The 24,434-nt window shown below is 51.6% G+C and overlaps 1 protein-coding gene across 1 annotated transcript in view; it reads left to right on the top strand.

The window, feature by feature from the left end:
* GNA12 (G protein subunit alpha 12) overlaps positions 1-24,434 on the top strand; it is a 134,878-nt gene that overhangs the window by 40,982 nt on the left and 69,462 nt on the right. The window contains exon 3 of the mRNA XM_040455633.1: positions 21,806-21,955. Within this exon, the coding sequence (XP_040311567.1) occupies positions 21,806-21,955 (150 nt within the window). The remainder of the gene's footprint in view (positions 1-21,805; positions 21,956-24,434) is intronic.

Raw genomic sequence — 24,434 nt, 5'->3', positions numbered from 1 at the left:
GTTAGTTTTTAAAGTTAATAATATTCTTTTTTTTTAATGGGTATTTATTTTTAAATGTTTACTTTTGAGAGAGAGCGAGAGCCGGGGAGGGGCAGAGAGAGAGAGGGAGACACAGAATCTGAAGCAGGCTGTCATCATGGAGCCTGAGGCGGGGCTCGAACCCACAAACCACCAGGTCATGACCTGAGCTGAAGTTGGACGCTTTACTGACTGGGCCACCCAGGTGCCCCAGACTCAATAATACTCTTAAAAAGTATTGGGTATAAGTTCTAAATGTAAGTGTTTTTGAAGTAGATTAAAAGACAGGTCTTGAGCCTTCTAAAAGAGACTGCGTCCACTTTTTTTTTTTTTGAGTAATTGGCGATATACACAAGTACTTGTTTTCTTTTGTATTGTTTCCATAATTAGTACTCAGGTGATTGTTTCCTCGGTTATGACCTTTTTCCCCAAATAGTTTTGGCGCTGATCCATCATCTGACTTATTTTATATAAACAACGTGATCCGAGAGCAAACCATTGAGTACCCGATAACAGAATGACAGACGTGACAGGTCAGAGAGGCTGCAGGTGTGTTGTCTTGAGGAGGGACTGTCCCTTGCACAGAGACCTTCTTTGAGACTGGAAAAGTCAAGGATGCCAGGTGCCAATCTAATTCAGTGATGTTGTGGAGAGTCTCGTCAGGTAAAAGAAAAAAGAAATCAGGTGTATCTGCTAGAAAGGAAGGGACAAAATTAACATCATAAGTGGCAGGTATCATCCAAAGTGTCGTTGGAATGAAGCACGGCTCCAGAAATGGCTGGCTACAAAATAAATGATTGTGTTTGAACATGTGTGTGTATGCACTTTCCTGTCATAGAAGAACATCCCATTCGTAACCGCACCGTGGGACAACGTACCAGTAATAAGCAAGAACTGAGTGAAGCCTATATGATGAAATCTGTAAAACTTGAGTGCAGAACATAAAAAGACTGCGAAAAATTGATCATTTTTTGTGAGTAGGAATCGCTGATAGTGTAATAATGCCAGTCCATGAATGGAACACAATACCAGTCAAACAGACCCCAGTTTATTTTTCTTGGAACTTGACGGAACGATACTGAGATCTGCATGATGAATAAATGTGTGGCCTTACCTAATACAGTTCTGGGGGAAAGGCAGTGTGTTTGGGGCAATTTTCCTGCGCAATATTCTACCAAAGTGTGGTGAAGTCGCCCTCATTAGAGCAGGGTCGCGCTGGCTCAGGAACGGGCAGTGGCTTGGTGAGGCAGACACGGATCCCAGGGTGACCCTCATGTACCTGGGCCGTCGGGATACCATGAAGGGAGGCTTTCAGAACAGTGGGGAGCGAGGGATGGTTGAACACAGGGTGCTGTGAAGATGACTAATCGTTGAGAACGATAGAGTTAGATTCCTTTCTGATACAGGAATGATTTCCTATGAGTATAGACAGAAATACTAAAAGTGGATCAGAATTGTAGAAAAAAATGTAGATGAGTACTTCTGTGATCCCAGGCTGAGGAAGCTCTTTCAGGTTATGACATCAAGGACAAATGGTCGAGAGGGCAGGGATGGACCTTTTAAACTCTCTAACAGCGTTTCAATTCTGCTTGGCGAAAAAGAGCACGAAGTTGAACGAACTGGTAAGTAGTATTTCCGGGGTATGATAGAAGGTGATGTCCTTAGTCTTCTGACACTCTCCCATCTCCCAGTAGTTTCCGTGTTTACACGTTCGGTCCTGACTGTACCCTTGTGGCTCCTGGAGTCTTTTACACCACGGCCCCCTCGCCGTCTCCACCTGTGCCTCCTAGGAGCATCTGGAACATGACGCACGGAACCAAACCCCTGACCCCTCGTCCGCTGTCCTCCCCACTTCGTAAGTGGTCCCATCATCTGCCAACGCGTGCAGTCTGGAAACCTAATCATCTTTGATTCCTGTTTTTCCCACGTCCGACCCACCCAGCGTGTCGCGAGTCCTGATGACTGTCCGTACCCTGAGTCCTCGTCTCCCCGTGCCATTGACCGCCTGGTGCAAGCCGCCCTGTCCTCTGCCTGGTTCTGCAGCAGCTCCACGGGTGGCTTCTGATGGAGTGTGTTTGCTGGCTCTTCTCTGTTTGGGTGCTTTAAATCAGGACGACAGCGTTTGAATTTCTGTGGGACATCAAAAGTTGATCAAAGTTGCTTCAATGTGACCTTTTTATTTTTCCTCTGCTTTTTTCATAATTGAGGTCAAATTCACTTAACATAAAATCAGCCATTTTAAGGTGAACAGTTCGGTGGCATTTCATACACTCACGGTGTTGTGAAACCGTCCTGTCTAGTTCCAGAACGTTTCCACCCCCCAAAGGGAAACCCAGACTCCTTAAGTAGTCTCTCTGCTAATCTGTCCTCTGTCTCTGTGAATCTACCTGGGTATTTCCTATAAATGGGTAACTTTTACGTCTAGCTTTTTTCACTTAACACTTTTTTTTTTAAGTTAATAAGCTTTGTTTTTTAAGAACAGTTTTAGGTTTCCAGAACAGAGTGGAAGGTACAGACTTCCCATATGCCCCCCTCCTTCCCCTCCCCCCCAGAGTCTCCCTGCCGTCAGCATCTTGCATCGCTAGGGTATTTGGTTATTACCGGTGAGCCTGTATCGATACATTAACTGAAGTCCATACTTTACACTGGGGCTCACTCTTTAAAAATTTTTTTTTTTTAACATTTATTTATTTCTGAGAGAGACAGAGACAGAATGAGAGTGGGTTCGGGACAGAGAGAGAGGGAGACACAGAATCCGAAGCAGGCTCCAGGCTCTGAGCTGTCGGCACAGGGCCCCAACTCACGAGCTGTGAGATCATGACCTGAGCCGAAGTCGGACGCTCAACCGACTGAGCCCCCCCAGGCTCCCCAGAGTCGGGCTCACTCTTGGTGCTGTACGGTTTTATGGATTTTGACAAATGGATCCACCATTACAGAATCACACAGAATAGTCTGACCACCCTAAAAATCCCCTGAGTCCTAACTATCCATCCCTCACTCCTTTCCTCCCAACCCCTGGTTACCAATGGTCCTTCTTCCTCTTCCTCCTCCAGAAAGAGAGGCAGATAAAGAACGCAGGAGCAGGGGAGGGGCAGAGGGAGTGGGAAAGAGTGTCCCTAGCCGGCTCCACATTGTCAGTACAGAGCCCGACAAGAGGCTTGATCCCACGAACCGTGAGATCATGACCTGAGCCAAAACCAAGAGTTGGACACTTCACTGAGGGAGCCACCCAGGCGCCCCCACTGATATTTCACGGTCTCCATAGTTTGCCTTTTCCGGAAAATCACGTACTTGGAATCCTATATCACGAAGCCTTTTTAGGTTGGCTTCTGTCACTTAGCAACATACATTTAATGTTCCCCCATGTCTTGTCATGGCTTGAGAGCTCCTTTCTTTTTAGTGCCGCATAATATTCCAGTGTCTGGGTGGACCACGGTATGTTTATCCTTTTACCTGTTGCAGGATGTCCTTGTTGCTTCCAGGTCTTGGTGCTTATGAATAGAGCTGCTGGAAACACTTGACTGCAGGTTTTTGTGTAGATAAAAGCTTTAAACTCATTTGCACGAATGCCAAGGGGTGCAGTTGCCCGTAGGAGTTTAATTTTATAAAAAACCTAAGAGCTCTTTGTGTGTTTTGAATACCAGACCGTCACCGGATGTGTGTTGCGTGTTACGGTGATTTTTCTCCCGGTCTCTGACTCCTTGTCGTCCTGTTGAGCGTGACGTTGTGGGTCCATCCACACCGTAGTGCGGCCCGGCCCGGCACTCGTGTGAGTGGACGCGTTCGGCTCGTGCATTGACCAGCCGGTGGCCGTTTGGGTCCTTCCCCGCTTTTGGCTCCCGTGATGCTGCTGCCGTGGACGTTCACGTGCAGACACGGGTTTCGTGTGAATGACTTTTGACCTGAGGTAGACCACTAGGCGCGGAGTCGCGGGAGCACAGGTGCCGAGCCCTCGCAGGGACCGCCGGACCGTCTTCCCCAGCGGCTGCACCGTTCTCCGTTCCCACCGGCGGGCACGAAGGCTGCAGGGTGTCCACGTCCTGCCGACACTCGCCGTTGTCCGCCTTCTGCGTTACAGCCGTCCCGGTCGTCACTGGCGTCTCTCGGCGGCCTTGAGGGTCTTCTCGCGTGTTGACTTGTTTCGCTCTGCTTTCAAGACTCTTCTTGTTAGCTTCTCGACTTTGACCTGTGTTTATTCAACCCCATGTGCGCGCTCTCCGGACTTTCACAGCCGTCGCCATATACGTATTTGAGAACCGATGGCCATTTTTGCCATTCGGGTGCCAAAGAGTCGGAAACGGGAGGAGATGCTACAGGGTCGCTGTTATTTGTAAAGAGAACGTTGGGAATGTAAACTCGGGACCAGAATCCTTCGCAGGCCTGCTCCTCCCAGCTGCCTCGGTGGCGGTGTGCCCGCATCGCCACCGCAGCCGTTCTGCCCACCCTCGTTGACCTGTTCTTTCCGCGTCCTTCACGTGAGCGTCGCGAGCTTCCCCAAACATCGGTATCGGCTGTGATTCCGCTTGAGAAGTCTCCTTTTAGACCCAGGAACTCCCACTGGGACTGATGGCCCGGGTGGGCTCCCGGCCCTCCGGTGCCTTCTTTACGCCACGCCTCCCTACCCCCGTGGCGGCTCGGCTTTCCCGTGTCATATGAGAATGCACCCGTTGGGGGCAAGGGAAAAGCCCCCTCCGGACCGCGGTGGGAGTTCAGGTGAGCCGGCCTCTCTCGGCCCCTCCGCCCTCCGGCTCGGCTCTCTGCCCCGCAGGGCCGACCTGTGCGGGTTTTGTGCCCTGGCGGCTGGCGGGCCAGCAGCCGTCCTCGCGCGGACCGCCCGGTGGTCCGTGACATCTCGAGCCGAGATGGTGGTTTACGGTGACGTGGCCGCGGAGGACGGGTGGGGAGGGAAGGACACGAGATCGAGGCGTCGGTTCCCCCCACGTGCATTTCCAGCGCCGCCTCACCTTCATCGTTAACCCCTCGTCTGAGCGTGCTGTTGGCTTCCTGTCGGTAAGCGGGTTGTTTTAGGGTGCACGCCCGCGTAACCTCTCTTCTGAGTGCGGTTCCACGAGTAAACGCTCACGAGGGCTCACGCGCCACCCAGGGCCAGGGCGTCCCGTGTTGTGACCCGAGAGAGGAGGCTCCCCCAGGGCTGTGCCCTGGCCGCTTCCGCCTCCCCTGGTCCGGGGCCCCGCGTGAGCCTGGAACCACCGTCGTCTTGTGAGCACACAGACTCTGACTCCGCAGGCCCGGAGGGAGAGCGCCGGGGACTCAGCGTTTCTAGGTCCGGGCTGCTGCTGGTCCTTGGCACGCTTGGATGGCGCGGATGTGCTCCGCAGTGTGACTCACGATGCGAACAACCCTGGACCTCCTATCCGCCAGCCGTAGGGGTACTCCATTAAATGATGGCGTGTGGCGGGCACCGCGTGGCCGCTGAGAAGTCACTTACCTCATGTTTACTGAACGCCTCTTAGGTGTTGGGTGCTTGGGATGCATCAGTGTGTGTGTGGCGGTGGGGGGGTGCGCCCCATTCTCTAAAGCCTATACGCTAGTGTGGGAAATAGGCGACCAGTGTAATAAATGTTCACTTCTCTAGAATGTTAGAAGGTGTGAGGTGCCATGGGAAAAAGCGAGCAGAGGGAGGGGGCGGGGGGTGGAGGAGAGAGCCCAGAGACCCTGCTGTCAGAGGTGACACTGGTGGGGCAGGGACCCGGGGAGGGCGCTTCCCACAGAGAAAGTACCGGGGGACTGGAGCCTGGAAACTGGTGGGGGGGAGGGGGCTTGGAACCAGGAAGAGCCCCGCCCCTCCAGAAAGGGGAAGGGGGTCCGAGGAGGGGTGCCAATGCACTGGGGCCTTACAGGCCATCGGAGGGAACCTGGCTTTATGTCTGAGTGACACAGGCTGCGTGTGTGGGTTTCCCCAGACGAGGGACGCGATCGGTGTTGGACGTTCAAGGGTTACCGGCATTGGAAGTTCAGCCTCTGTTGGAGGTCAGGGCATCAGGAGCAGAGATGGTGAGGAGTGACCAGGTCTGGCAGTGTTTCCAAGGTAGTGCTGATACTGAAAATGATGTGTTCGAGATGTGGGAACGTGGTTGTGATGTGTTGAACCGAAGAGGGGGGTGAGCTGCTCTTCTTCAAGGTCCAGATCGTGAGTGTCAAAAATAAATTGTGGGGGCGGGGGGACATGATTACATTTACAGAAATGTAACAAATCGTTCTCTTTAAAGGGGACTTATTTTTATTGTTTGCCTACTTACGTAAGCACATACATTACTTTCGTTGAAACTTCAGGGGCGCCTGGATGGCTCAGTCGGTTGAGTGTCGGACTCTTGATTTTGGCTCAGGTTCAGCTCAGATCATGATCCAGGGGTGTGGGATCGAGCCCGTGTGAGGATCCACTCTGGGCTTGGAGCCTGCTTGGAATTCTCTGTCTGCTCCTACCCCTGTCCTCTGCTTGTGTGCTCTCTCTCTCTCTCAGAGACAAAAAGAAAAACTTGAAGTGTCTTTCTTTACGTACTTTTATTGCAAGCCCAAGCCCTTAAGATCATTCATTTGCCTTGCACTTTATAGATATTAACCTATATCTTGTACTCTCTTGTGTCTATGGCATGCTTTTTAAATTCTTTACTGTTTTAGTTCATTCTGTGTCCAACTGGAATCAAGACCATTGGAAGTTCACGTTGTCATTCTGATCTTGTCTCTACTCCCCCCGGTCACGGGTGCTTCCTAAGTGCTTACTGGATGAATTGTTCTAGGTCTTCTGAGGAAGCCCTGGGCCCCTTCCAGAAGGGTTTGATTTCTCTACACCTGCAAAGGTGTGTGGTCCATGTGATGGAATGACAGAGAATGTCCCATTCTCCGTCCTGCCACCCGCCCCAGGCCCCCATCCTGTGCCGTCTGCATCAGAGCTCCTGGAAATCGTAGGCCCGGACGCAGTTGGCCCCTAACCGCTATCGATACCGGGGTTAGCTAAGTAGCCTGTTCTATAAATAGTCTTGTCTCTGCACAGTCACAGAAACACAGGCCCCCACCGTTTTATGGTGGGTGTGGTGTACGTAGTGGGGAGCAGGGCCTGTCCGTGCTCTGGGATGGTTCTGGACTGTATAGACCAGGCGGTATGGAAAGCCCGCCACGGATGCCTCAGACCTGACTTTTTATTGTGGCAGACAATGTGTGAATAGTCACTGAGAGCTAAAGCGGCTTTTCCAGGCCATGGTAGTGGTTGGTAACCGTAGTGCTCCTGAAAACCTTGGTGTTGCTAATCTCTTAAACCACATCGAATTCCAGTAAGCGCGAGGTCAGGGAGTGGGCGAGAGGGGCTCTGGTGATAAGTCCAGTGCTTTTAGGAGTGGTTTCGGCGGACTGTCTTGGGGTGGGAGGGTCAGGGACGTTAATTTTGTCCAGCTCCTTTGCAAGGCACTGTGTTTATGTTGAGTAGGGCTCCAGAGAGGGACGTTTGGGAGGTGGGGCTGCCAGGTCTAAGATCCCCGTTGTTCAGAATTCCCGCTTCTGCTTATGGGACACGACCGATGCTGGTTCACACGAGCAGATGGCCTTGGAATTCTGATGATAGCATCCCAGTGACATCTGGGAGGGGAGACAAAAACCCTACAGAATAGAACCTCTCAAAGGAAAAGTAGCATCCAGCAGCAGCTTCAGAATTTGCACATTTAAGCGAAAAGTTCTAAAAACACAAAATAGGAGAGCTGAGTAGATAACGTTATAACATTTTTTAAGCTACATTTACGAAGAAATGTTGGTGTCAGCCTGAATCTTAGCAGCTCACACGCATACCTTACATTTGCACACAGCTCTGGCGCGTGCATCCAGGAGTGCCGGTCATGGGTGCGTGCGCGGGCACCTGGTCTCGCGCGCCTCGGACTCCTGAGGCCCGGCCTGGTTCGTGCCTGTGGTGGGCATTCGGAGTGTTTGTTGGATATACGAATAAGTACTTCTAGAGGAAAGAAGTCTGAAAGAACTGGAAAGGCAAATTTTAATTTTGATCCTCTCATAAGATACTTTTCACGATGTGAGTGACATGACGGTGAGGGTGCTGTGGAACTGGAGGTGGCAGCTAGCCCTCTGCTGGTCGACGGGCCGAGGGAAGAAGAATCGCTTACCTGGTCTTGCGTGGAGCACTCCTTCCAAGGCAGAGTGGGCGTGTTAACAGAGGTCTGGGGGGACCAGAGGAGCCACTGTCACCCCCCCGGGGAGTGTTCAGGGGTGAGCTGCTTTGCCTTGGGCCACCCAGTGAGTCGGCGGGGAGTTGCAAGCCTGGTTTCCTTCTGTAGAGGCACTCATGCCGTTGGGGAGTTTCAGGAGTAGCCGTTAAAGGCAGTTCTCTGCCCGCCGCCCCGTGTAACTGAAAACACGTGGCGCTAGTTTCTTTCTGCCGTCAGGGCACGTCTGACATCCATTTTCTCACAGTTGTGTTTGCTGCCGAAAGAGCCGCTGGTGGCTTGGCTCGTTCGCGGGATCTGTCTGGAGTGGGGGCAGCCTCTGGGCACCTGACCACAGCCAACAGCTGGTTTCCCACTGTCGAAAGGTGGCGTCTCCACCCCGAAATAAAGCCGGAGCGTTTCCCCCACTCTCACTTCTCCGGCCGTGTGTGTGCAGAACATCCGTGACCCGGGAGTCCTCGTCAGCGTGAGCGGAACCCCAACGAGAAGATCAGTGATGTGCATCTGCCACTCTTGTCGATCGTGCGTGGCTCTCGGGGAGCTTCGTCTGGTTCATTGCAGCGTGGCTGCGGCTTCCTCTTCGTGAGGTTCCGGGCAGAAGCCACGGTGGGCGGTCAACCAGGGAGCACCGCTGATTGGCGGGTGCAGGCCTGGAGGTCCCACAGCTGGCAGAGACTGCCAGAGGAAGCCAGCCCCGCGAGTGTCTGGGGGCGGGAGTGTGCTCCGGGCGAGGGCACGGTGACCGCGACGCCCACGGGCTGGGTGTGGCCAGGGACTGGAGAGCCCGGGGAAGGTCAGCGTGCGTGGAGCGCAGGCAGCAAGGGAGAGTGAGCCGGGGAGGACGGTGCCTCGTCTTGTGGGCCGCAGTAAGGGTGTCCCCTTTATTTAAAAAAAATTTTTTTTTTTAACGTGTATTTATTTTTTTGGGACAGAGAGAGACAGAGCATGAATGCGGGAGGGGCAGAGAGAGAGGGAGACACAGAATCAGAAACAGGCTCCAGGCTCTGAGCCATCAGCCCAGAGCCCGACGCGGGGCTCGAACTCACGGACCGCGAGTCGGCCGCTTAACCGACTGCGCCACCCAGGCGCCCCAAGGGTGTCCCCTTTAAAACGCAGCGTAGTGCGGGCCACCGGGGGGTGGCGGGGGGCTCGGACAGTTACAGCAGCCAGCTCTTGATTTTGGCTCAAGTGGTGATCTCAGGGCTCAGGACATGGAGCCCCATGTGGGGCCCTGTGCCGACAGCGTGGAGCCTGCTTGGGGTCCTCTCTCTCGGCCCCTCCCCTGCACTCGCTGGCTCTCAAATAAATAAACTTTAAAAAATATAAATAGAACAGTAAACCCAGGTGTCGTGGGAAGCCTCTGGAAAGTTTTCAGTAGAGAAGTGAAATGGTGCAGCTTCATTTTACAAGGACCTCCCGGTGCACCGGGTGGGGAATGGAGACGGGGCTGGGGAGGCGGGAGCGTGGGCCAGAGCAGGAGCAGGGGGTCACTTGGAGCGCCTCAGGAGGCCCCGCACGCTCCGTTGGGAGTTCACTTAGGTCTGGAGCAAGGGACGTGGGTATCTTGTCCCCTTGCCAGCCTCAGTTTTTCCACCTGTGAGATAGGAATAGTAGTTGGAGCTGTCTCCTGGTTGCCCTAAGCATCGAGTGTGTGAATGCCTGCTGGACTGGTCCCTGGACGTAGTAAGGGTTCAGTTGGCGCTGGCTTCATTCTTAGTGTTACTGCTGCTGCTTCCTTTCTCCCCAGACGCAGCCACTAGCATGCATTTGATTGTATTCGGTCTGTGTTTTGATACTTCTAGTAACTATGTGTGTATCCATACTGCGTGTGTGTATATATAAATATATATTTCGTGTGTTTTCAAGAATTTGTACACGTGGCATTTTGAATATATGATTTTAAAAATTGGTTTGCTCAGCAGTATGTTTGCATCTGTCCATGTTGGCGCGTACGGGGCTAGTTTGTTACTGTAACCGTCACACTGATTAGCGAGATTTGTAGTCCCTTCTCTCCTAACTTGTCGTGAGCTGGTTTTCCGTCCCCCTGCGGCCGACGGTGCTGCACTTTGCGTCCTCACCCACGTCCTCTATACACCGTGAGCATGGTGTCTCCAGAGCATGAACTTAGACATGGACTCGTACGTGCACTTTGCAGCCTGACCGAGTGTTGATCAAATACCGCTTCTCGTGGAAAGTCTTACTAGCAAAGCTATCAGATGAGCGGGAAAACTATTCTTTGTTTCAGGTGAGTGAAACGCTCGCTGGGTATGGTTTGAGTAGACGCGGTGTTGGGGCTTGGTTGAGTACAGCCGTAGGGGCCACAGGAGACGCACCCAGGATTTGTTCGAATCAGGAATGGCAGGACACGCAGGCGCAGAGGTGGCGCTCGTGAGGGAAGAGGCTCGCGTGGACAGGTCTTCAGAGAAGGGGCGTGGCCCACCGTGTGGGGCCACCCAGGGAGGCGCCAGAGTCAGTCGGGAGGCGTGTGACTAGGAGCCTTGGTGGTGGGAAGGAGTGGTCAGGGCAAAGGGGGCGGCAAGGAGTCAGGTGGGCTCCTGGCTGTGGGCGTGGTCCCTGCTTGTCTAGGGCCGGCCCTGGGTGATTAGGGCAGAGGGGTCCTGCCTCCTGGGATCGGTGTTGGTTGTTTCGCCTAGAAAGGGAGTTAGCTGTCCCTGGGAGGGGCAGTCTCCAGGATTACAGGGCCCCTAGGATGTCAGAGCATCGTAAATAGAATAGGAAACATTAATAGAAGGAGAAATCATTCAAAGATAGTTACGACCTAGATTAGGAGTGCCCAGAACATGAAATCGTTCTTTCTTTCCCTGCAAGCCTGTTTCCTCTCCTAGTTGGGGTCCGCAGCGGTCAGGCTGGTGGTCCCTTGAAGTGGCTCCGGAAGTGCCCGGCTCAGGCTCCACCCCCAGAGATTCCGGTGCTTGGGTCTCGAGTGCAGCCCGGGCGTCAGGAGGGTTAAAAGCCCCCCAGCTGTGGGGCGCCGGGGTGGCTCAGTGGGCTGAGTGTCTGACTCTTGATTTTGGATCCTGTCGTGATCCCAGGGCTGTGGGATCGAGCCCCACAGCATGCTCAGCATGGAGCCTGCTTAAGGTTTTCTCTCTCCGCCTCTGCCTGTCCCCCACCCCGCTCATGCATCTTTCCAAAACAAAACAAAACAAAACAAAACAAAACAAAACAAAACAAAACAAAAACTCCCCCAGGTCACTTTCACAGCAGCCAGGACTGAGAAGTACTGGTCTGCAGAGAGAGGACCCTGGTCAGCTGTTCCTGAGGGTTCTCAGCATCAGAGAAGCTCGCCTTGGGGGCAAGAAGCAAAAGTCATAGGAGTCAGCAAAGCTCTGTGAAGGCCAGACGGTAAGTATTTTAGGTTTTGTGGGCCAGGAGTCCATATAAAAGGTGCTATGTAGATACCCGTGTAATAAAAAAGAAACTGAATTTCTGCAATGTTTTTTAATACTTATTTTTGAGAGAGAGAGGCAGAATGTGAGCAGGGGAGGATAGAGAGAGAGGGCGACACGGAATCCGAAGCAGGCTCCAGGCTCCGAGCTGTCAGCACAGAGCCCCGCGTGGGGCTCGAACCCACAAACCGCGAGATCATGACCTGAGCCGAAGTCAGACGCTCAACCAGTTGAGCCACCCAGGCGCCCCTCTACTAATTTTTCATAGATAAAATTCAAAATATAACAATGAGAATTATCATATTGAGTACAGTTTTTTGTAACAAATGCATCCTCTCGAGGAGAATAGAATTCTTTGGGAGGAATACCATTGCGTTAATTGGGGTTCAAAGTTAGTGTTCCTGTCATCAAATTCAATGCAAATACCGGTCTCTAAAAACTATTCTTAGCTCACAGGCCAGACAAGGTCAGAACACAGGATGGGTTTGGCCTGCAAGCCTCAGGCTTCCAGCCTCTGCCTCACCTGACAGGAGTGGGTTGATGTGGTTCTAAAGTGGGACTGGGGGTCCCTGCCGCTCCCCATTTCTGCTCTGCAGGCAGGACAGCGGTCCCTCTGTTCCGGGCGGTGCTCGGACTAGGGTGGCGTGGGGAATAACGTTCCTCGTATTCCTGGATCCTGTGATAGTGCAGTTCACACCCACCCTTGGTGCCTCGAGGTTTGTGTTTTCTTCAGACCCAGGCTGAGCTCCAGGCTGCTTATGGAAGGTCGGCTCTGAAGAATGCAGAGTCTCAGGGCCCCTCGGGGTACAGGGGGTGCCTAAGCTCTCAGCTTGCTGGCAAAGGCAAGGACCCCGTCCCCTGAGCCTCTGCCCCTCCCCCCCACATCTGTTGCCACGGGACGAGGGCCTCCCCGTTCTGTGGTCGTCTCGACCGTACGTGGAAAAGTCTCAACGCACCTCCATGCATGTGGATAAACTGATAACGCCAAGCTCCCAACTGGGCCAGCTCTAAATGCACGTTGGCCAGCTTCTGAGATCGTTTGGTGACATGACACTAACACTCTGCTTCTTCGAGTCCTGCGTCACGGCTTGTAGTGTGTTCAAGGTTTGCACTGTTTTCAAACCATAGTCCAGGAAAACTCCACATGCCCCGCGCCGAGCTCTCCCACTCCCCCCGCCCCCCCAACCTGCCATGCTCCAGCCCTTCCACGAAGCTCAGGTCCTTGCTTCCCTCCCACCAGGCAATCTTTTACTGCGTGGCCGGCTCCTTCCTGTCCTCGAGGTCAGCTTGGCACCTTAGCGGCCTTCCCTGATGTCCCTGTCGACCGCGGCCCCCTCCACCCCATAGGTCCGTCGTTGCCTGTAGGGCACGGTCCCGGGTCTGGGCTGCGGTGACATCTTCTGTGTCTGTCCACCTGCGATTTGTGTCCCCCTTCCCTCACACAGAAGCTTCCGGAGGCCAGGGGCCCGTGTGTCTCATCTCTGCAGTAGTCTGGGTACCTGCCATGGGCTGGCACCCGGCGACTGATGGATGACCTTCATTGGCCCGAAGGACAGAGACGATTCCTTTGTCCATGTGACTGTGCGTTCAGCACTAGGAACACAGTGTAGATGCATCCGGGTACCGTGATGAGGAGCATGTGCCCTAGTGGGCTCGCGCATGGAGGGGTGAGGGGGAGCAGGGACAGGTGGGCTGGGGAGAGCACAGGAAGGTGCTTTTGGGGTTCGCGGGATAACTTGGAGAGCCCTTTTTCTAAAGTGTCCAACATAGGTTGATAAGCATGTAAGGCTAGAAAGCGGGTATTTGTAAGGAATTGCTGTCTGGGGGGTGATTCGGCAGAGCACCGTCTAGACGCCTTCCAGCGCTGGAACTCTGTGCCGTGTAGAAAGCAGGAAAAGGAACTCAAGAGTTCAGCGGTGGGGCCGTGGCTTTAAATACAGTGGTCGGGTCAGGCCTCACTGAGAAGGTGACTCTCGAGGAGAGACTTTGTTTGCCCAGGAAATCCCCCGAGAGCCTTGTGCTGTGACCCTGACTTGATCTGGGAGCCGGACGAAGTTGAGAGGGTGGGTCTTCAGTTGTCTTGAGTTCAGGTTAAGGGATTCAGAGAGACAGAGGCCCACGTACAGATGGACACATCACGTGCAGCCCACAGCCCAGGGCAGCGTTCCATGTCCTTCCTGGTCCTTCCTGGTCCTTCCTGGTCCCTTCTGGTCCCTGCTCCCGGCTTGTCTGGTGGCCCTGCGGACGGGGCCGTCCAGTTCCAGCCTCGTGACTAATGCCGGTGCCTCCTGATTTTCCACTTTTGCTCCTACGCTTCACAGGGCCTGCCGCCTGCATTTTCTCGGGTTTTCCCTCACATCCTGCTCCACCCCGCCTTCCAGGCCTGGCTGCCTTTCCCTCTTCGTGCTCTCTCTCCTTGCATGCTGTCCTGTCTTCCCCGGCGTCTTTGTCGCGGCCGGCAGCAGGTACAGTAGGTCTCTTGGCACGAGTCGGGCTTCACTCGCAGGGACGGTGGGGCCGCTCCAGCATGCGGCCCCGCCGGGCCCTGGGTCCCCGCTACTGCGGGGGCCCCTGATGACGTGTGTACTCTGAGCATTTGTCCTTGTCTACTTGTTAAATAATTTAAAAAGTAAAAAAATCATCCTGCTGAGAAAGAACATTCTGTTTTATCAAAGCTGATAAAATAATTTTTATCAGTAAAAAATCAGTAAAAAAAATTTACACTTTTGAAACTGTTTCATCTTTGACCTAAAACACAAAACATGAACTGTAACCTCCTCTTATTGGAGACAAGGTAATTACATTTCATTTTTTTATTTTAGTTTTTTGAATGTTTATTTTTGAGATAGAGAGGGGGTGGGTGGTGCAAAGAGAGAGGGACAGAGGATCCAAAGCCGGCTCTGCCCTGTCAGGGGCTCAGACTCACAAACCTTAAGATCATGACCTGAGCCAAAGTCAGAGTCACACGCTTAACCAATTGAGCCACCCAGGCCCCCCCTGAAGTAATTACATTTTAAAAGTCACTGCGTCCTTTCGACTTTGTGTGTGTGCAGTTGACCCTTGAGTAACACGGGTTTAGGCAGCACGGGTCCATTTATACGTGGATCTGGGGGTTTTTGTTGTTGTTGTTATAAATACAGCACTGTAAATGTCTTCCTTTCTTTATGTTTTTCTCAATCTTTTCTTTTCTATAGCTCACTGCATTGTAAGAATACAGTATAAAATACATAGAACTTGCAAAATATATGTTAATTGGCTGCTCATGTTCTCCCTAAGGCTTCCGGTCAACAGTAGGCTGTTAGCAGTCAAGTTTTGGGGGAGTCAAAATTTTCAGCTGCGAGGGGGATGGAGTCCGTAAGAGCCACCTGCATGTGTCCTTAAGTCCGTCTGTAAATGCTGAGTAAATGTCCTCTGTTGACCAATTTTGTCCTTAAAAGTACAGGTTTTGTGGTGGGGTGTTGGTCTTGTTCTGTGCTCCTCCTCCCCCCCCCCCCCCCCAGTTATCTAGAGGGACTTTGAAGTTCACCATAAACGTTGGGGGGTTCAAGTGGCCGTGTCCGAACCGGAGCGTGAAGTCGCCACGTTTTAGCTGAGGTCTAAAGACTGTGTTAGTGTCTCAGTAGCTTTAAAAGAAAAAGAAAGCGAAGGGAAACACTGCCTGAGGGAGTTATCGTAATTTTGAGGAAAAGCAGATGTGTGTCTTTAAGGAATTATTCTTACTTACTTGAAAACTAAAAATAGTTTTTTCATAGAATTAGTAACCCAGGGATTAACTCAGTCTGCAGGTTACTAGCACTTGAAGACCTTTTTGACTCCCTCCCCCATGGCTGCAGGGTTGCAGTGGGAGGAAGCTGCGGGAGGTTCCCTCCAGCCTCTAAATAACGAATGCTTTCTACGCTAAATGTCTTTTCTTTGTTTTTGTGGTTTTATATGGAAACAATTTGTGACTTTCACCTGGTCCCTTACGGAAGGTGCTTTTGCAGAAGTGGACCTTGGTGTTGGTGCCGCCTGCCGGACTGTGTGTAAAGGGTCAGCGCCCCCCCGCCCCAGGAGGGAGCCCTTGCCCCCAGCTCACCGCGCCCAGTGCTGCCTGCAAACCCCGCCAGGGCTTGCTTGCGGGGGAGCTCGGATGCACTAGAAATCCTTCTCGTTTCGGTTTTACTAGTTTGCAAACTGCTGAGCGTGGGCAGCGTACTTACAGGTACAGTGATTTTACTGTGAGGCTTCTTCTCCAAAGATTTTTAAAAATTGTGTTTAATGTTTATTTACTTTTGAGAGAGACGGAGCCAGACAGAGCGTGAGCGGGGGAGGGCCAGAGAGAGAGAGGGAGACACAGAATCGGAAGCAGGCTCCGGGCTCTGAGCTGTCAGCACGGGGCCCGACGCGGGGCTCGAACACACGAATCCTGAGAACATGACCTGAGCCGAAGTCAGACCCTCAACCGACTGAGCCACCCGAGTGTCCCTCTTCTCCAGTGATTTTTTTAAGAAGTCTGTACGGTAGACAAACATTTGGTAGAAGGTCCTTTAACAGCCCATCTGAGTAATAAGCCTCAAGCGTGTTCTCCCCGTCCCTCTTACACACCCACTGCTTTGGCTGCCTCGGGGCTCCCTGGGCCGTGGAGAAAGCGGCTGCACCCCGAGGCCCGGGCTGCGGGGCTGGTGCGGAAGGCGCGCTGCAGGGCGCCCACCCGGGGCACCGGTCCCTGCCTGGAGCCGAGGCTTCCTGTCTGGATCCGGCCTTGCCGCCTGGGGATTTGGGGCCGGGGCGTCTGCGTTTTCTCCCGCATTCTAATCTCCTTTTGCTCTTCGGTGAAGTCTCCTCACGTCACCATCAGAAGAGTTCATTTCTTCAGATTGTCTTCACGTACCGTCTGGAAAGGCCGAGCTGCTGGCCTCGGTACCCCTGCTGAGGGGGATACATACACCTTCCCGTTTGTTGCTGCCGTCTTGCCAGGGACTGCGGGTGGGTCTGCTGTCGGGAGTGGGTACAACACTGGGAGACTGTTCGTTATGCTTTCAAATAAAGATTTATTTGTATCTTACTGATCACAAAAGCATTTGTATACTGGAAAGAAGCGAGACACAGATGTGGGGCATCTCTTTGATTTAAACTCGATCGCACTGCAGTTTTAATCTACTCGCTCCGGTAAATTAAGCTGTCTCTTCGGTTGAACTTTTCCCGTAATCGGGCTTTTTATCTTTGACATACGGAAGGGAGATAGTTTTTAGAGGAATTTCCAGACCTCTCAAGTAATACATGAGCCAGTATTAACTTATTAATCTCCGTGATGATTCCTCATGTGGTAAGGTTTCCGGTGAGAAGTAAATTGAAATGATTGGTGATACTTGGTTGGTGTACCGTCTGATCACTTTGGGTACGAGACAAATCTAATTGTTAGTGTACAAAATCTGCCCCCTGCAGTATCCGTGCTGCAGCCTTGGGTCTAGAAAGGAAGGTTATCCTTGTCTAGCAGATGAGGAACCTGAAATCCAGGCATTTATTCTTTCAGCAAGTAGACCACCCACTGTGTGCCAGGCCCCGGGAATATGGGACTGAACAGACCAAGGGTCCCACCCTCAGGGGCCTTGCTGTCCACTGGGGAGGAGAGAGATAATCCACAAGATGAATGATTAACCATAGGGTCCATTAGCCAGCGAGTGGGAAGTGCTAAAGAGAGCCAGAAAGCGGGGAAGGGACGGGAGAGGTGGGCTTGTGGGGGGTGAGGGGGGAGAAGGTCTCAGCCGTAGATAAGATGGCCCAGGGAAGGCCTTGCTGATCTTTGAATGTAGAATGAAGGGAGCTGAGGGAGTGCGTTATCTAAGGCAGTCTAGAGCTATCTAGGCCAAAAGGGTTTCAGCCATCAGGATCCAGGAGTGCAAAGGCCCAGAGGCAGAAGCAGCAAGGCCATGTGACGGTACTGAAGCCAGCAGGGAGGGAAGAGGAGGAGGAGGAGGAGGAGGAAGTGAGGTCGGACAGACAACAGGGTCAGGTCACGTGGCACCTGCTGGGCCCCTTCCAGGACCTGGGCTCTTGTGCCGAGGAGGGAGGCTCTTGTACGGCTTGAGCAGGAACTGCCATGAACTCGCTTCCTTGGTGATTTTTGTGTGTGTCTTTTTTGAGTTTATTTATTTTGAGAGAGAGAAAGTGACCACAGGGGAGGGGCAGAGAGAGAGGGAGGGAGAGAATCCCAAGGGTCAGCGCCGAGCCCTCTCGCAAGCTATGGTTTTCCGCCATCGGCACTATTCTTGGTCCGGTCCACGAGGCCGGACGCCCAAACAGCGGTGCCTCCTAGAGCAGCTGGAGTCCCACAAGGAAGGGGACGGCGCAAGTAATGACAGGGCTTGTGGCTCCTCCGTGGGGCCAGGACGCCGGGTGTGCGACGTTCCACAGCTCCTTCTAGGGAGCCCAGTACCGCCTCTCCTGTCCTGTCACGCCCGCCTGTGTTTATGCCTGAGACTTGACTTGACTTGACTTGAAAGGCTGCGGTGTCTTAACGGTTCGGCGTGAGCCTCGCGCCGGAGGTGGACTTGCTGACATGTGCAGATGCCTCTGGGGGGCTGTTTATTTTCTGCAATAGTAACTTTGCCGGCGTTTAGCTTTTCCCCGGCTAGTCTTGTCGCCAGCCTCCACCTTCCCATCGGATGGTTTCAGAGGGAGTGAGAGAAGTCGCACGCCTGTGTGTCGTCCGAGCGAGTTTTCTCCTCTGACGCTTCATCTCAGTGCCACACTGTTTCGAGGGACTTCTGTCCCTGCAGATAAGAAGTGATGTTAATTCTCCCATCAAATTCAAGGTCTCCTGATGGGGAACCTTCTAGGAGTTCAGGCTAACACGTATACATCTTCTGTCTGCTTTGATTCGAGCTGCTTTACTGGAAGGACCGACACGTCTTTGTTCTGATTGGAAGCAAAGGACTTGAGAAAACCAAGCATTTTTATTAACAATTACTCTATTACTTTATCTATTTTTAATTCATTTTCATTGGTTATTTGATTTATTTGGTTTATTCACGTTTTATCATTAGGACTTAGAGGAAAGAGAATGCTTATATAAAAATATATTAGAAGTAGAGTAGCGAAGTGTCTGTTAATTTTCTGTTTCTTTCTGACTTGGGGTTGTCAGTGTGTATATGTGTGTGTCCTAAATTTGCTTCATTTTCACAGTTGCTAATTACTGTGATTACCTTGTCGCCATGATTTAAAGATGGGACTGGTTAAACATCATTGGAGGATAATTTTAGAAAAACCAAAGAGACCAATTTAAAAAAAGAATCAATTTTAGGAAAATGAAAAATTACCAGATACAAATGATTAAATTGGTGCAGCCGTTCTGGAGAGAAGTTCAGTAATGTTTATCAAAAGCCTCAGAGGTAACTGTGCATACTTTTTGACCCAGGAATCCCATAATGCGACTTAGAGGAATCTGTCACGGGAGAATAGTGAGATGTGTGTGGATGTTGCCCGACCGGCCAGCTCCTGGCATATTGCGGTTCATGCTTGCCATGCTCTGGAAGCTGCTCAGATGTTCAGCAACAGGGGATCAGTCTAATTATAGCCCATCCCATATGTTGGATTATCACGCAGCAGTTACAAATCCTGAAGTTTTGAAATAGTTAATGACACGGGGAAATGTTTGAGATACTGCTAGAAATGTTGTTGAAGATTTCTAAAATGTTTCTACACACAAAGGGAATGTCTGTAAAGAAGGAGACTGGTAACACTCTACATTAACAACAGTCATTTCTAAATAGTAGTATTCTTGAGGATTTCATTTTCTTTTTTTAAACTTTTTTTAATGTTTGTTTATTTTTGACAGGGACAGAGACAGAATTCAAGTGGGTTAGGGGCAGAGAGATGAGGGAGACACAGAATCCGAAGTAGGCTCCAGGCTCCGAGCTGTCAGCGCAGAGCCCGACGTGGGGCTCGAACTCACGAAATGTGAGATCGTGACCTGAGCTGAAGTCAGTCGCTCAACAGACTGAGCCACCCAGCGTACCCCAAGGATTTCATTTTCTTCTTAATACATTTCTATGTTTCCTCCCTCTCCTTTCTGCACTAAAAATATTTTTATGATCAGAAAGAAACAAATTCCATTTTAAGAAATGTATAGCGATTCAGTCCAACAGAAATGTACCATGAGCCGCAAATTCATACTTTGACTTAGCCGCGTTAAGAGAGGTAAAAGGAAGAAAATTAATACATTTTGATAACCCAAGATATCAAAATATTACTTCAACATGTAAACAGAATTAAAAAGTAAAAGATATTTATGTATATCTTTCATGCTAAGACTTTATATTTTTCATGCTAAGACTTTGAAATCTGGTATGTATTTATAATACCTCAATTCAGACTGGCCACTCTTGTACCGTTCAGTGGCCATGGTGGCTCAGGGCCTCTCTGTTGGACAGAAAGCCATCGAATGTTCGAATTCTGTGCTGCTAAGGTAGTTCACATGAATGAAAGGTTTTTACTCTTTGAAGATTAAGGTACCATCTGAATTCATTAAATTCTGTGTAACTGAGCCAGGCATAAGCATATCCCATACTTGTAGATTTTAATTATTGGGTTTTTTTTTTTAATCTTCTAGAGAATACCAGCCAATGTCAGGTCCCCAAAGGTCAGTTCAGGCATAGTCTTGGGGCCTGCTGTCAGCTGTGTGAACACCTGCCTCCCGCCTGTCTTCCTTCCCTCATTCCCCTGATAGACGTGTAGACATAAAGAATATAGATAGAAAACACCAGCTTTAGAATCACAGAATCACACTTCACTGGCTGTGATGGAGCTTCAGTTTCTCTCATCTGTAAAATGGGCACAGTAACTCCTTCCCCTCACAGGGTTAAAAAGCGGAAGGAGCTGAATGGGTGCTGAGCACTTAACACAGTGTTGGTCACACGGCAGATACTCAGCCAAGTAGCCGCCCAGGCGCCCTGCACGTGTACAGATCTTCCTTTAGCTAAAACAGGATTTCCGTGAAACACTGGCTGTTGTTGTAAGGTATTCAGATATTTACCGTTATGTTCTATTTAGGTATTTAAAAGCCTGCTACGTTGTTTCATGCTGGATTTTGTACTGCACTGAAATTTGAATCGTGAAAGCACCGAATTAGTGCATTAAGCTGTGTTACCTGTTTGTGGTGTTTGTGGGACGTTTTGCCCCTTGGAATCCTATTTAGTGTTATTCTCAGATTGCTTTCTTATTTTCTGTACTTGACCAGGAAGGCTCTGCTTCCCCTGGTGCTAGAGCTTGTCCGTGGAACGTTTAGTGAATGTTCAGTCCAAGTGGGTTCCGGGCTTGGAGCCTCCACCTTGAACAGGAAGAGGAGAGACTGCTCTCTGTGTGGCTCTGGGAGGTGACCTCACAAGTCCCCAGCCTGCTGGCTCTTGAGCTGTGAGATGCAGCGTGGATTTTCACATTCCACCGGAGGAGATCTGAGGAATTCTGAGCTGATGCTGAATTCCTTGTTTGTTTACGGATGTGTTTTTTAGCTTCCAGGAGCACCAGCCTTCCCCGGGCACCGGAGAACGCTCCAGACAACAGTTTGCTTTTGCCTCAACCCAGGGTTCCTCTGACCGTTCCATTTCCTGGAAGCGTTGCCTCGGGTTTCCTGTCCCGTTAAATCTAGTTTGCCTTCCGCTTACCCAGCCCACCCCCACCTCCCACCCCCGCCCCGGGCCCAAGCCAGACCCTCCTCTGGACTCCGTGTGGAGAGCTGCTTGGTGGTGTGGTTGCGGCCCTCCGCGTTTGGGGGCCGCTTCCCTCTTCCTTGGGGGTGGCCTTCCGACCGCCCCCCTGCACCTGAACCTGCACCCGCCCCGCCCACCGCACCTGCCGCAGCCGCTCCTTCCAGACCTTTCCTGGTTTCCTGCTTCTGCGGAGTAAATCCTCCACACGCACGACCCTTCTCCTGCCTCTGTGCCACTTCTCCCTCTAGAAGGCCCTCGGGCAGGTGCCACGCTTACCACCTCTTTGGCTCTTGACCCCCTTCCCTGGTGCCTGTCTTTGCCTGAAGGGCGAGCTCTGCGGGTGGGAGGAACGTCTGTTAGTGCGTTTGCTCCCAAAGCGCACGCGCACGTGGCGGGGGGGGGGGCACCATGGGGTGCCGTGGGGGCGGGGGCTGGACGAGGGGGGTGCTGTCGTGTCTGCCCCGGAAGTACCGGCCCTCCCTCGTGGCTGCTCTGACCTCTGAATTAGGAGCTCTCCTCCCCTTCATTCCAGAGAGAATCTGCGAGGAGCCCTCGGCCCCTCCTTGCTGGACTCGTGCAGTTGAAGTGTATCCTGTTTACATTTCTGGCAGCGTTTCTTTTATTTGGACGGTGGCCAAAGGCGCACAACCCGGCCCTGGTGGGTTTAAAGAAAAAGCAGCAGCCGCTTTCCGAGGAGATGGGCTGTGGCTGGTGGGGGGGCACCTTCCGGCCTCACCGGGTTCCTCGCGCACCTGCGGCCTTCGTTCTGCAGGAACAGCTCGTTTGATCCGCCAGCGTTTTAGGTGTGTCTGGGCTCTGGAATTTGCTGTGGGAAGAGCTTAGTGAGGAGTGGCCGAAAAGATTCGCTTTGATTGGGGACTAAACTCAGCACATGTAGCTTGAAATGAGATGACAGGATTTGCCATCTTGGGTCTCCATCCAATAAAGCTGAACCCCCCCCACACCCACCCAGTTGTACATCCCCAGCAGACCGGGACTCTGTTCTTTGACCAGAAGTTGCAGTGGCTGGATTTAGAAGTCGTCTTAAAACTGTGTTCTTTGAACAGTTTAAAGTGTTACATAGTATTGAGATGAAGTCACCAAATGGCTTCAGACTTTTAACTGTTCGCCTTAGGTAACTGAATAAAATGTATGGTTATCAAAAAGTGAATACTTGTGTAACATTGTTACTGAGAGAACATGAATGACACAAGCAGACTGCCTTCTCCCTTAACTTCTCCTCTTTTTCTTACTGAGTATATGTGGATTTTAGGATTTTCTTGGCTTTGTGTTTCAGGAAGTAGGTCTTTGGTGGGAAGAAATGAGGCAAGGTGCTAATTGCAGCCCGCCTCCTATATTCGGGTGTCTTGGAAGCACTGCAGCTCCATACAATGATGGCGACACCTGTAACGATCCGTTCTGCAAAAGCACAGCAGGCAGAACGTTGCCAAGACTTGATACTCTGTCTAAAAAGGAAGAAAAAGTGGGCCCCGATCTTAGGCAGATGTCCCAAAGGGGAAACCTCTCCTTGATGTCCATTTTGGGTGTTCAGAATAAAGGTGGCAGAGAATGGTTCTTCACTGGGACACACGTAAAAAGGCAAAAGAGACCTCTCTTTTCTCGGTGCTTTTCTCCTCCCTATGTAGAGACGTCGATACAGAAAACGACTCTAGCTAACCAGAGTAATTCAAAGCTCGTCAGCAGTTTTCTCACTTTCCCTGGGTTTTTAAAGAGAGAGAAATAAGGAGCCTTTTCTTCGTGTTTGGGTGAAGTTCATTGGACCGTGTCCAAGCTTGCCTGGGTGGTAGTGTGTGGTGGGAACACAGGCTGCTTTTGGATAGACCAGGGTGTTTTAAGCCAAACTTGTGTTCACCCCAATAATTAGGCAAGGCCTGGTTGGTGCAGTGTTGAAAGCAGTCTTGGAAACGATCGCTCGGGCCTCCAAGTCCGTTTTGATTCCCTGCCTTCATCTCTGACACATGAAAATGAAACCCCCCGGGAGCAGAGGTTCAGTTTACTGTGTGAGTGAGGATGTGCTCCTTGTCAAGCCAGACTTTTTGATGTGTCAGAAGGGCACTGTGTGTCAGACCGCATTTCCTGAGTTGAACTTGAGCGGGCTGGATTTTCAGGAGAGGTAGTTGGGTTGGTCACCTGACCTGGGGCTGGGGCTGGGGCCGGGGGAGGGCTCGAATCCCGACCCAGCCCCTCTGCCGGAAGAGGGGCCTTGTGTGCGAGGACGGTGGGAGCCTTTGTCTGGTTTCCACAAGGGTGCTGTGACCCTGTGCCAAGAACCTCAGCAGAGAGGTCTCTTCTGCCTTCTCTGTACTCAGATATTTCTTGTCCCGCATAATGTGGAGAATGTGAAACATCTTTGTTCTCTTGGGTTCTTGAAGCTTTTCGAGACTGTCCTTTTGGGCAGGTGGGAGTTTGGTGTGACGTTGTCAGAAAACGGGGAGACGGGAAGGACCCAGAGGGAGGAATGGGGTGGTTGGAACCCAGAGGAAGGAGAGCTGAGGATTTATTCAAGTCCTGTTTTCCTCTGGGTGGGTTCTAGTCCATTGGTGCCAGGTTGAAATTAACCTGCGCTTCAGGCCCATCCATCTCATTTTCCTGCTAATCTCCACCCTCCTACCCCACCCCTGGTAAACCTTACCTTTCTACACCACGAAATCGGAACATTTACTGTCATGGCTGCTAGTTAGCTTTTGAAAAAACGTTTTGGGGGCGCTTGAGTGGCTCAGTTGGTTAAGTGTCTGACTCTGGATTTCAGCTCAGGTCATGATCTCACAGTTCGTGAGATCGAGCCCCCCGCCTCCCTGCCCCCCCACCCCGGTCGGGCTCCATGCTGACAGCGCAAAGCCTGCTTGGGATTCTCTCTCCCTCTTGCTCTGCCCCTCCCCCACTCATGCTCGCTCTCTCAAAAATAAATAATAAACTTAAAAAATAATAAAATAAAAATATATTTTGAGATAATTCTAGGTTCCCAGGCACTTGCAAAGATAGCAGGGGAGAGGTATCACGGTTTTCCCCAGTGGTTACATTTTCTAGAACTCCAGTGCACTATCACGATCAGGAAATTGACATTGTTACTGTGTGTGTGTGTGTGTGTGTGTGTGTGTGTGTGTGTGTGTGTGTGT

Source organism: Herpailurus yagouaroundi, unplaced genomic scaffold (genome assembly GCF_014898765.1).
Source record: "Herpailurus yagouaroundi ecotype Mexico unplaced genomic scaffold, PumYag 216, whole genome shotgun sequence".
In the NCBI taxonomy this organism is placed as follows: Eukaryota; Metazoa; Chordata; class Mammalia; order Carnivora; family Felidae; genus Herpailurus; species Herpailurus yagouaroundi.
This window is presented reverse-complemented; position numbering and strand designations above follow the sequence as displayed.